General features: G+C 35.6%; 1 protein-coding gene across 1 annotated transcript; it reads left to right on the plus strand.

Annotated features, from left to right (window-relative positions):
• Positions 1 to 330: 330 nt before the first annotated feature.
• On the plus strand, positions 331 to 10,933 carry LOC144440561 (casein kinase II subunit beta). Its single transcript, XM_078129946.1, has 7 exons — positions 331 to 462; positions 2,855 to 2,929; positions 4,846 to 4,948; positions 5,613 to 5,728; positions 6,394 to 6,469; positions 6,838 to 7,027; positions 9,177 to 10,933. Exons 2-7 carry the CDS (start codon positions 2,858 to 2,860, stop codon positions 9,289 to 9,291), a joined length of 672 nt encoding a protein of 223 aa, XP_077986072.1. The 5' UTR covers positions 331 to 462; positions 2,855 to 2,857; the 3' UTR covers positions 9,292 to 10,933.
• Positions 10,934 to 14,345: the final 3,412 nt, after the last annotated feature.

The raw sequence follows: 14,345 nt of genomic DNA on the forward strand, positions 1-14,345 counted from the left end.
TAATACGCCTTACCACGCCACTAGCGGCGCGAAATGGGAATGTATCTGGCGAAATCCCGAATCCATGTCTGTAACATCATTTTTGATTGGCTACTGTGCTGATGAAACTTGACTGCTGGTTCCACATCATCTTGCAAAATTAAATGCCAGATTTAATCATATCGTAATTTCTTCTAAATTTTATAATTCTTTTATAAACGACGTCATTAAGGAAATATCCTTTTCTTGCATATTAAGGAAAAATAAATTGGTTAGAGGAAAAACACGATTGGCCAATTACAAAACGTCTAATGTCTTGTAGAAGGATACTTCAACACATGCGCAGTTTGGAGTTACTAAGAACGAATGGCTTCGTGCTAGTCTGGGTGCAATAATTGTCAGTGAAATTAGACCCAGTATTATTTAATGAAACGTGTGTTTCATTCATAATTTATATCCTTATTTATCAATCAGTAAGATTAGGTAAGTAATTTTACCATTTTCTCGTCTATTCTGAAGCAAAAACCCCTACCATGGCCCGGACGTCACGAGTGTCATGTCGTACTTTTAGTATTTAGCTCGTACTTTCTACTCAGCTCAACGAGTGTGAAGCTACCATCATATTCATATTCATATTCGCTTTCAAAAGTTGACCTCTAGCTCAATGTGAATATGATGGTAGCTTAACACGTTCATCATCAGATTCGAAGTCTTCCGAATGGGTACGAACAAGCGTTCGGGCCGCGGCAAATCACATAAATCCTTCATTGGCAGGTTGAAATCATGTGATTGTAGTTACTTTTCACTTCATTTACGTGGATTTGCCAGAGTATCCAATTTGCACCATGAATTATTGTTGTCATATAAAAAACTAATTTGGATGTTTAGTATGCCTTTCCCATATCTTTGAAAATGAAATATCAATATTTGGGTGTACAAAAAACCTGTATGAGTAATGTAATATAATACGGCTTGGCTGGATGTGTTTTGATTTCCTGCAGTGTCGCTATCTTTGAAACCCTACTTAACACTTACACTGGTGAAATTTAAACAAAATAGTGTTGTCAAGACCACAATTATCACAATGTATGTAGTTCCCTTGATCGGGGAGGGTCAACGCAATCGATTGTAAAAATTATGGTCCATGACAACAATAATTCATGGTGCAAATTGGATACTCTGGCAAAAATAAGAAGAAAGCATGCAAATCCACGCAAATCAAGTGAAAAGTAATTACAATGACATGATTTCAACCTGCCAATGAAGGATATGTGATTTACCGAACGCGTGTTCGTACCCATTCGGAAGACTTCGAATCTGATGATGAACGTGTGAAGCTATCATCATATTCACATTGAGCTAGAGGTCAACTTTTGAAAGTGAAGATGAATATGAATATGATGGTAGCTTCACACTCGTAAGCTCATACAGATACAGGATTAGTGTGAGAGGTCCTCGTTGGTCCGCTGTATGTAATCACTGTATCATCTGTAAGCGGAAGAAATGCCAGGATCGAAAAGACCGATTTATTTGTTTTTAAAACTAAAACTACAGTTTCGAACTGTAGAACAAAAAGAATCAGTTTGTAATTTTGGCCAAACCCCGGAGGCCTAGGCTAGCCTATTGGCATTGCTAAAAATTATGATTTACTACATTCCAACCTCACTGGTATTATAAAAATAAAATTGGAAAATGTTTGTTTTTGTTAGCGTGTTTCACATCGTCAATGAAAGGTAAATTTTTGTCCTAGATTTTTCAAAGAGGTAATAATGACAATGTACATGTAGGTCAGTGGACTGGCAGTGACTTCATATATAACACACTAGCTGCAACAATTGTACGGTTTCAGGTTGGGTTTTTTTCCGGTTTTTTTTCTTCGCATTTTCTTCATTCCGATGTTTAACTGGAAACAAGCCCTACAATTTATGTAATGTCAATGCCAAAAGACGACTGCGAAACAGATCTGAATCACATTGGTGGATTTTTCTACTAATATACACCTTACCTGCCAAAAAATCGGACATATCCTAACGTTGGCATTAATTACGTAGCCTTCAAGCCCAATAAATGTTCAGAGGTACCCCAAGCCCATCAAAATCACCAAAGTAGCAACACACTGCAGCATTTTGAAATGGGTAGTATGCTGACATCTCGCTCATGATTTCAGCGTGATGTTGTCTATTTGAGTTTGCCTAGCAGGAATTTTAGCATTTGTTTTGCAATGAAATAACGGAATTAAAAAACTCAAAAACAGAAGAAAAAAACTGTATTATCAAAACGCTACAATTATTGCAGCTACATGTAACAAGACGCATTTGTATTCAAGCTTGGGAGTTAGAGTTAGACATGCAAGTCTACGGATAAAGTTAATTCATATCAAGCTTCCATTGTATCTTCCTGTTGTACATAATTTGAAGTTGTTGGGAATTTCATTTTCTTTTGCTATGACATGCATGGTGAAGTTGTTGTGAGAAAGTTTTACAATGGATGTTATAGTATAAGCATACCAAACTGAGCAGCACCATCGTGAGCTGTTAAATGGACACAAGCACACACATATATGATATTGATGTATTTATATATTATGTAAAACAACATAGACCTCTTTGTCTCAATATTCAGTTTATAATATGTTTATAAAGAGTATGCTTAAACGCAGAAACGCAGACCCAAATATTTTGGTGTAGATTGCTATGATGAAGTGAGGTTTAAGTTTAGCAGCCAAAATAATGTTGGGACGCAATTTCAAAATAAAATATTTAATCTTGAAAGATGAAGAACTATAATTTATAGTCTGAGACATGTACTACATGCTTACAGTGAAGTATTACAAATAAATGATAACTTTCAACTCATTGTATTTAATTGTTTACAGGTAATGAGTAGTTCAGAGGAGGTATCCTGGATATCCTGGTTTTGTGGTCTCCGGGGAAATGAGTTCTTTTGTGAGGTTTGTATTTTATCGTTGCTTTAAATCTTCTTTTGTTTTAGAGGATGATTAAAAAAAAAACATAGAGGGCCAAGTATGCATTAGTAATGCTCACTTCTGGCACTTTACAAATAGCAAGTTGTTGATAAGCTCTCTGAAAATCTTATGTGAAAGATTGTAATATTTAGTGCTGTACAGATATTGGCCAGTACTTGGCTCCAAAGGGTTTCTAATATTTAGTGCTGTACAGATATTGGCTAATACTTGGCTCCAAAGGGTTTCTAATATTTAGGGCTGTACAGATATTGGCCAGTACTTGGCTCCAAAGGGTTTCTAATATTTAGTACTGTACAGATATTGGCTAGTACTTGGCTCCAAAGGGTTTCTAATATTTAGTGCTGTACAGATATTGGCTAGTACTTGGCTCCAAAGGGTTTCTAATATTTAGTACTGTACAGATATTGGCTAGTACTTGGCTCCAAAGGGTTTCTAATATTTAGTGCTGTACAGATATTGGCTAGTACTTGGCTCCAAAGGGGTTCTAATATTTAGTGCTGTACAGATATTGGCTAGTACTTGGCTCCAAAGGGTTTCTAATATTTAGTACTGTACAGATATTGGCTAGTACTTGGCTCCAAAGGGTTTCTAATATTTAGTGCTGTACAGATATTGGCTAGTACTTGGCTCCAAAGGAGTTCTAATATTTAGTGCTGTACAGATATTGGCTAGTACTTGGCTCCAAAGGGTTTCTAATATTTAGTACTGTACAGATATTGGCTAGTACTTGGCTCCAAAGGGTTTCTAATATTTAGTGCTGTACAGATATTGGCTAGTACTTGGCTCCAAAGGGGTTCTAATATTTAGTGCTGTACAGATATTGGCTAGTACTTGGCTCCAAAGGGTTTCTAATATTTAGTGCTGTACAGATATTGGCTAGTACTTGGCTCCAAAGGGTTTCTAATATTTAGTACTGTACAGATATTGGCTAGTACTTGGCTCCAAAGGGTTTCTAATATTTAGTGCTGTACAGATATTGGCTAGTACTTGGCTCCAAAGGGGTTCTAATATTTAGTGCTGTACAGATATTGGCTAGTACTTGGCTCCAAAGGGTTTCTAATATTTAGTGCTGTACAGATATTGGCAGTACTTGGCTCCAAAGGGTTTCTAATATTTAGTACTGTACAGATATTGGCTAGTACTTGGCTCCAAAGGGTTTCTAATATTTAGTGCTGTACAGATATTGGCTAGTATTTGGCTCCAAAGGGTTTCTAATATTTAGTGCTGTACAGATATTGGCCAGTACTTGGCTCCAAAGGAGTTCTAATATTTAGTGCTGTACAGATATTGGCTAGTACTTGGCTCCAAAGGGTTTCTAATATTTAGTGCTGTACAGATATTGGCCAGTACTTGGCTCCAAAGGGTTTCTAATATTTAGTACTGTACAGATATTGGCCAGTACTTGGCTCCAAAGGGTTTCTAATATTTAGTGCTGTACAGATATTGGCTAGTACTTAGCTCCAAAGGGTTTCTAATATTTAGTACTGTACAGATATTGGCTAGTACTTGGCTCCAAAGGGTTTCTAATATTTAGTGCTGTACAGATATTGGCCAGTACTTGGCTCCAAAGGGTTTCTAATATTTAGTACTGTACAGATATTGGCCAGTACTTGGCTCTAAAGGGTTTCTAATATTTAGTGCTGTACAGATATTGGCCAGTACTTGGCTCCAAAGGGTTTCTAATATTTAGTGCTGTACAGATATTGGCCAGTACTTGGCTCCAAAGGGTTTCTAATATTTAGTGATGTACAAACAAAATTGTAAATAAAAATTTGATAACAGTTGTAAGTCTATATTATATAACAAGCACAATCAATATGCTTTGTCCAAATATGTTACCCAGGCAGAGACACTGATGATTATTTTCTACTTTCTTTCAGGTTGATGAAGATTATATTCAAGACAAGTTTAATTTAACAGGTTTAAATGAACAAGTTCCACATTACAGACAAGCCTTAGACATGATATTAGATTTAGAGCCTGGTAAGTATAGCTCACTTATCCTTTCGTGACTCCCTGCGCCATCATATGACTGGTCCCTGTGTTATCACATGACTTGTCCCTATGTCATCACATGACTGGTCCCTATGTCATCACATGACTGGTCCCTGCGCCATCACATGACTGGTCTCTGTGTCATCACATGACCTATCAGTTCGTGTGAGACTACATGTAACTAATAATTGCCATCTTGGATCTGCTATATTGCATTACCATGGAAATGTATATATTCCCACAATCCTTTACATTATTTTGTGTAGTTGGTCATCTCAGCCAATGAGAGTGTAAGATGCAATTACCAGTCACTTGCGTACGTATGCAATGTATGCAGGGACCAATGAAGGTTGTCCGGCTACTCTGAAATTGTTTGTTTGTTATTCCCTTACTTTTAAGTCTATTCTGTTCGTTGATGGAGGCAGACGTGACCTAGCTGTCAACTCACATTGTATGGTATATCATTTTATGAAAATCTATGAAATAATAGAACAAGCTCATGACAAGCTAGGTTCTAAAATAATCTAATTTTGATATCATACTGACTTTATTTTTTTAATTTGAACAATGACAAAATACATGATAAGAAAACTCACTCCCTAGAAAATTGAGTTCATAATCCTTTGTTCATAATTATATATAATCTTTTCAGATGATGATTTAGAAGAAAATCCCAATCAAAGTGATCTGATAGAACAAGCAGCAGAAATGCTGTATGGACTTATTCATGCCAGATTCATCATGACAAATAGAGGTATTGCTCTGATGGTAAGTTATATTGCTGACAGACTTTACAGGAATACTCTCAAAGTTCATTCCCTTACTGCAACAATCATTGAGTTCAAAGTGAATGATTTGTGTTCAAACTGCTCAACGTGAACATTTTGATTTCAACAGAAAAGATGATTTTGAAAAATATGAATTGTTTTTAGTAAAAAGCAGTGTTCCAGCATAGGTTGACACAATGGATTGTTACATATTGATTTCATAAAATCAAAATATTTACATGTTGTAAGTTGTATATAATGTACTGCCAAATGCAGATAATGTACTGCCAAATGTAGATAATGTACTGCCAAATGTAGATAATGTAGTGTAATGTAATGTACTGCCAAATATAGATAAAGCTTTTCACTAATGACTTGAATCCATCATAGGTCTACATCAGTTTTGAGTGACTGAATTTAGAAAAGATGTAGATTTTGATTACTGATGAGAACATTCTATTGATAAAATCAGTTAATACCAATTTCTCCATCATTCTTTCACTATGTGATCATGTCAAAACAGGTGTATCCCTGTGATTGATGCAAGAAATGACAATGGCCAGAATATTTTAAAACTAGCCACAAGAGGTGAAATCATTTATCAATATATGCTTATTCAGTATCCTCTGAAATATATGTATAACTCTTGATTTTCTTGTTCGACAGCTAGAAAAATATCTTCAGGGAGACTTTGGTCATTGTCCACGGGTCTACTGTGAAAATCAACCATGTTTACCCATAGGTAAGTATTCTCACTATGTCGCCCATTCATGATTACATAGAGATAGGTCATCTGGTTTCACATTACCAATAATTATTTACCTTTGATGGAAGGCTACATACATCATATGGAGATTGATTGCCAAATACTGTCAGCTCTGCACCAAGTATTGAGACTTTCAAGTCAAGACTAAAGTCTAAAGACATACCTTTTCAAGAGAATTTATTTGTGACAATGTTTATTGTAAAGCGCCAGTGAGCATCACTTGATGGATACAAGGTGCTATACTTTATCATTATATAGACTGCTTCTCATGTCTTTGTCTAGCAGTATTGTTAGATAGAATCTGTACTCAAACATATTAAGTTATGGAGTATGGTTTTTTCCAGGTCTATCAGATGTTCCAGGGGAAGCTATGGTCAAACTATATTGTCCAAAATGTCAAGATGTGTACACGCCGAAATCATCCAGACACCATCATACAGATGGAGCTTACTTTGGTACAGGATTTCCCCACATGTTGTTTATGGTACATCCAGAATATAGACCCAAACGTCCACCTAATCAGTTCGTACCTAGGTATGTATGGACTAACTATATAGCCACATATATATATATATATACACCAACACTTACACTACTACATCACTACTAAATGGGTGTGTAGTATGTAGGTATGTATGCACCACCTATACACCAGGTATATACTCATAGACTTCTACGTCACTGCTTGGTGTGTAGTATATGTAGGTATGTATTCACCACCTATACACCAGGTATGTACACATAGCACTACATAACTACTGGGTGTGTAGTATGTAGGTATGTATTCACCACCTATACACCAGGTATGTACACATAACACTACATAACTACTAGGTGTGTAGTACGTAGGTATGTAATGCACGACCTATACACCAGGTATGTACACATAGCATAACTACTGGGTGTGTAGTACGTAGGTATGTAATGCACCACCTATACACCAGGTATGTACACATAGCATAACTACTGGGTATGTAGTACGTAGGTATGTAATGCACCACCTATACACCAGGTATGTACACATAACACTACATAACTACTGGGTGTGTAGTACGTAGGTATGTATGTACCACCAATACACCAGGTATGTACACATAGCACTACATAACTACTGGGTGTGTAGAAGTAGGTATTCACCACCTATACACCAGGTATGTACACATAGCACTACATAACTACTGGATGTGTAGTACGTAGGTATGTATGCACCACCTATACACCAGGTATGTACACATAGCATAACTACTGGGTATGTAGTACGTAGGTATGTAATGCACCACCTATACACCAGGTATGTACACATAACACTACATAACTACTGGGTGTCTAGTACGTAGGTATGTATGCACCACCTATACACCAGGTATGTACACATAGCACTACATAACTACTGGGTGTGTAGAAGTAGGTATGTATTCACCACCTACACACCAGGTATGTACACATAGCACTACATAACTACTGGGTGTGTAGTATGTAGGTATGTATTCACCACCTATACACCAGGTATGTACACATAACACTACATAACTACTGGGTGTGTAGTACGTAGGTATGTATTCACCACCTATACACCAGGTATGTACACATAACACTACATAACTACTGGGTGTGTAGTATATAGGTATGTAATGCACCACCTATACACCAGGTATGTACACATAACACTACATAACTACTGGGTGTGTAGTACGTAGGTATGTATTCACCACCTATACACCAGGTATGTACACATAACACTACATAACTACTGGGTGTGTAGTACATAGGTATGTATAAACTAATTGTATAGACACAGATCTATACATCTAATTGTCACGTAGACACTACATCATTGCTGAGTGTGTAGTACATAGGTATGTATACACTAATTGTATAGATTGTATACACTAAATGTATTGATCACAGATAGATAATTGTTACAAGTACATCAACTCATGCTTAGTTGTTTTGTATGTACAAATCACTCCACAATCTTTATATTCTCATTGAAATTCATTTACATAGAGTTATTTTATTGTTGCATCATTCACAGACCTTGCAATGGACTAGTTTCATACGTGCTACATTAATTAATTAATTATAATTAATTACCATCATTAATGCATGTAACAAGTAAAGCTGCTACATTGTAATGCTTGTAAATCATTGCAGATTTATAATTCATGTGATACACAGACAAACAATTACTTAAAATAAAATGCAATTCATCTTAACATAATTGTTATTACACTCATCTAAGATCGGATGTTTTTACTATGCTTTTCATCTAAACAGTATTACCTTTGTATTTGAAATGATTAGACACGGACAAAAAGTTCATCAAAGTCCTAAATTTGTCTGGTGTGCTATGTAGATTACTGTTATTCATGTCCAGAGAGTTATTTCTTTTCTTTTTTAACAAGGTGAGATACAACATATACCTTGTATATTTTTTTTTTCTTTTCTGTATCTTCCATGTATACAGATTGTATGGTTTCAAGATTCATCACTTGGCCTACGAATTGCAATGTCAGGCAGCTTCACGCAATCGCTCTGCTTTTCCACGCACCAGTGGTCAACAAAAGAAGTGACCCTCGCATGTTAAAACATAAATCCACCCAATAGGCATAGAAAGAGAGTATAAATAGTCACATCTTCATTCCTTTAATCAGTTTCCTCTGCTGTTATTTCCGTCTTGCAGATTATATGGATTCAAGATACACCCGATGGCGTACCAGATCCAAGCCCAGGCAGCTTCCTCTCGTAATCGCACTGCCACTACTCGGCCACGCACTACAAAACCTCATTATAAGTAACTCCTATTATTAATTCCAAACATTCACTTCATGTGTACTTACTCTCAATCATCAAATCTTTGTGTGTAGATACAAGAAAGTTTACTTTTCCTTTGATCAATAAATTTGACGGAATCTCCTCATCATGATCCTTTCATTTCTAAGTCAAACGTGAGTATTTGCCATGTGCAGTTGATAAATGTCATGCATGCTGAAGTTTCATTACTTACACATTCAATTTTTGTTTGTGACTATCACTGTAAGATGATAAATGTTCATAAACTTGGTACAATCATAAAACTGAACGTGGCATGTATTTCAAGTAACTTGTATTTAGTTATGTTTTGATTCCTAGTAATTCTATACGCCTATTGTGGTATGCTTGTGGAGAACATGGATGTTTTAAAAACATTTCGAAATTTGTTAAAATTGTAGAACAAAATTTGAGTGCTTTACATCATTAGTGAGTCACTGTGTGTCAGATCTTATGAAAGTAAAGCACTAACAAGAACAAATGAGTCAGTGTGCTCCTTGTTTGGGTAACACTTTGACTGATATGTTGTGATCATAAAAACCGACAGACTGACATATAAATACATTGGTATAATAATGACATCACATACAATCTTAGACTGAGGGTACAAACAATGATGAATCTCTCAGTCTCTCACAATTCATTATTTAAAATTGTTGTAATGATAAGTTTTAAGTTTGACTCCACTCCGACTGTACATTTATGAAATATTTGCCTCCCATTATTTTTTCCTAGCTAGAAAGTCCACACTGTAAAACTCATGCAATTGTTATGGTTTTTTGTCATGTCATTGTGTCATGTTATTGTATATCTTTGATAAAAATAGTGCCAGTGTAATATTTTTATGCACAACCCATTTCTACCATAGTATACTTATTACATTTTTTGTCAACTTGTGTGGAAATAAATATTTCATTTTGTAAGTAGTTAGAGCAAAACATGTGTACAATTCTAGATTGGCACTTTATTTCACATTTATTTCATTTTTAAGTTGCAAGCATACCAAACAAGATCGGTAAACCTTTCTTGTAAACAGCGCCCTCTCTGGTATGAAATTAAAATTTTATAAGAGCTTCAGAGTTCAGAAAATTTTATAAGAGCGCCCTCATGTGACATATAGGCCAAAATTTATAGAGGCTACCATACATTTGATTTATTAGTGGTTGTAGTGGTGTGACTCCTGTAGAATCTTCCTAAAAATTACTCTCAATCTATTAACATGAATGGAACTGTATAACAGTAGTAAACAGTGGAAATGTTACTGTACAGTTTTTGAAGTGGTTTTTAAAGTTTCTTGAAATCAGCTGCCACAAAGGACTGTGCTTTGACATTGTACCACACATTAGGCAGATTTTACATTATATGTGTCTCTGTGATGTTTAATTAAACATTGTAACTGATAGAGGGCAGCAGTGTGACCTTCAATAAAACCAATGTTTTAGGAATTTAAATGATGAAATGTTGGTTTTTTGGTGAGTCCCCACATAGTGATCAATACAAGAACACTAACTTTGAATTACTGTGATTCAGTGATGTATCAACTTCACCTAGAGGGTACTGTTATGAAATGGAACAATTTTTCATTACCTGCGATATTCTGTGTTTTCATCAGTTTTGGAAATAATAAAGCTGGCATTTTTTGCAACTCTTCTTGATCTCCATTATTGTGTGATAAAACTTTCTTTATGAGTACATTATATTTGATACATAACTACACTTTTGGACCACTACACTGCACCGGTGGGTGTCTGCGTTAGAAATGACAACTATAGCAGTGTTCTCCATGAGGGGTTTTAGCAGGGCATGGCACCCTGCTTCAAATGTTGTGCAGCCATGTATATCAGTCGTGTGCCCTGTTGACATACTCTCACCTCCCGTATTGTTTCATGAATATTTACATCATTCTGTTGAACCCGTCATTGCCATCATTATTTCTTATTACACTTTAAGTATTGTAGGACTTCTAGTTACTACCAACAGACATTTGTATCAATTACATACGGTAGTTCTTATGTTACCAGTATCCCATTTGAAACCCTAGTTGTGCATAGCTGTGTGGATATAATGGGATAGAAGGATGACAAGTCTGTACAAAGCAGTGACTGAAATTTAATGTATGTCTGTCGTATGTATGTATGTATGTATGTATGTATGTATGTAGAGATGTATGTAGAGATGTATGTATGTGTGTGTATATGTATGTAGAGATGTGTGTATGTATATATGTATGTATGTATGTATGTAGAGATGTATGTATGTGGAGATGTGTGTATGTATGTATGTGTGTGTGTATGTGTGTATGGATGGATGGGTGGGTGTGTGTGTGTGTATGTATGTATGTATGTATGTATGCGTGCGTGCGTGTGTGTATGTATGTATGTATATATGTGTGTGTGTGTATGTATGTATGTATGTGTGTGTATGTATGTATGTATGTATGTATGTATGTGTGTGTGTGCGTATGTCTGTCTGTCTGTATGTATGTATGTATGTATGTATGTATGTATGTATGTATGTATGTGTGTATGTATGTATGTATGTATGTATGTATGTATGTATGTATGTATGTATGTATGTATGTATGTATGTATGTATGTATGCATGTTCTAGGCCTATATCTAGTACCTTTCATTACATCCAAATATCAGAAGCCCAGACAATGTAAAAGATGTGGATGTTCCAAATCATTCAATGGAACATATGTTCTGTGGATCTAATCTTTGTAATTACATCAAGTAGCATCCCAGTAGTATATATTTAGCCTTAGTGAACCAAGATATAAATAATTTATATGTAGATCTTTATTACTACATACCCTTAGTTACATGTCCTGAAGATAAAGTACATAATCAACCTGTTGACCTGTTTGTGTTTCATTACTGTTTCACCTACAGCTAGCAATGTGCTGGGTGTCAAACTTGAGACCCATCATAGTCCATGACTGAATCTCCATCGGTGTACCATTTTCGAAATCAGAGCTGTTATCTGTTCTATAACACGCACCGCGGTACATCTTTGACGATGCCTTAAAACAGCTAGGGTCGTGAGGGTATGGTTTACGACGATGTGGACTACAATCTATGGTCAGATCAACAGTTTTGATAAGTTATTGGTTATTATTGTACAAATTGAAGAATATGAATAAACATGAAACTGTGGTTTAATATTGAATGACAACTTCCATATTCTACTGACACTTGTTTGACAAATGAAAATTGCAATTGTGGAAATTGACGTCTAGTGTCTTCCACAATAACTGAACTCAGAAAGGCTACAAACATTTGACCCGGTTTCTCTTTGAATAATAAGCGTAGCTATATAAATGAACGTTTTTGAAAGGTGTGTCAATCAAAACTTGACGGAAATATTTATACTGCGAGGGCTAAGCACATATGGAACTATTATACATGTTTCACTGGTAACAATGTAGTCTGAATGCCAACGTGGTTTCTAACTAAACCAAGAGTGAGTGGTGGTGTAAATGGTAACGATACTGTATAGGAACTAGACTAGTAACAATCCGAATGCATCAAAGTCATAAAATTATGCATACCATATTATGAAATAAGGTATGAAATAGAATAAACTGGCCAAGATTGATTGATTTCGATATTTATGCGAAGATGTTGAAGCATCTATAAGATAAGTAATTGTAATTTCATATAGGTTGTCATGGCAATATACAATGATTCCCTACTATTGCATGATTTAGTGATCTGACACATCGTCCAAGTCTGCAAGATGTGTTCACGTCGGTAGATGGGTACGTACATGTTTAGAACCTTCTTATGTTGATCTCGACTAGCCCTCGACACGTACAGTGTTGAGTGTGTTTGGACAGAGCATTCTATTACGGTATTTTATGAAGAAAGGTAATAACCATCATCAGCACATGTGAAGTCTCGCAAGAAATAGTAGATGCGGAAACTGATATCATCTTAAAAAGACAATATAAAATGGTTCTTCCAATCTGTAATGGTTATACATCTGATGGAGAAGAAACCAATAACACAGAGACCATATGGAAAACAACGGAAAACATAACTACCTGGACTAGGCACTCAACATCCAATCACCTTGTCTTGATTAGTAATAAAAGTTCATATCTCAAAGACCATAAAATAGTTGTGTAATATTATAATTATACTTCTACAAGACAATGAAGTCATATAATGAAGTTCTAAAATTAACACATCATGTTATATTAAAACTTGTTGACAGTTCAATCGTACCTGGTACAAACAATTCCAAAATACCAACTGCTGAGATGTGGAAGACCTATGTTGTTACGTAATGGAATGTCACTAGATTAGTAATATAAGTTCATATCTCAAAGACCATAAAATGTGCAACATTATATTCATATTTTTACAGAACAATTAAATCATATGATGGGAACAATCTGATTAAAATCTGACGTGTTGAAAGCGGCTCCCTACTTACTTCTATTTCCATTGTGTTGTGACGTTTGTTTTGTCAACAACTTGATGGAAATAGAGGTAAATAAAGACATCTCACTTTCAACACGTCAGATCAGATTTTAATCAGATTGGATAGGAGAGTTGTACACATCACGTTGACGCGTCATAGGATGGTAGTTGGTATAAAACCGTTACCCATCAATGATGAATCTGTCATTATGTTTGCCCAATTTAATACATGTACATAATCATGACCATCCATGTCATGGTCTAGCACATAATATATCTTGACCCTTAGAGCCAACATTGCCAAAATAGTTGAAACAGGCGATGTTGAGATGTCGAAAACAGTATGTTGTTACATAGACAGACTATCGCTGTATTGCATAACGTTTACGAGTAAACGTACGTTAATTAACTTCATTTTAGAGTTCATAACGAAAGTTACCAAACGTCTTGAATAGAATGAATTTATCCCTGAAACACATCACACATATGAGAAAGGGGAAAAAATTGTGATCATCCTGGGGAGTCACATGCCATTTAATCATTTGCATATCGTGTTGCTACGGTGTCCGATCTGTACGTTCACTGGAGGCAGTGTGCTGCATGTTGTACGT

This window comes from Glandiceps talaboti, chromosome 10 (assembly GCF_964340395.1).
Source record: "Glandiceps talaboti chromosome 10, keGlaTala1.1, whole genome shotgun sequence".
Classification (NCBI taxonomy): domain Eukaryota; kingdom Metazoa; phylum Hemichordata; class Enteropneusta; family Spengelidae; genus Glandiceps; species Glandiceps talaboti.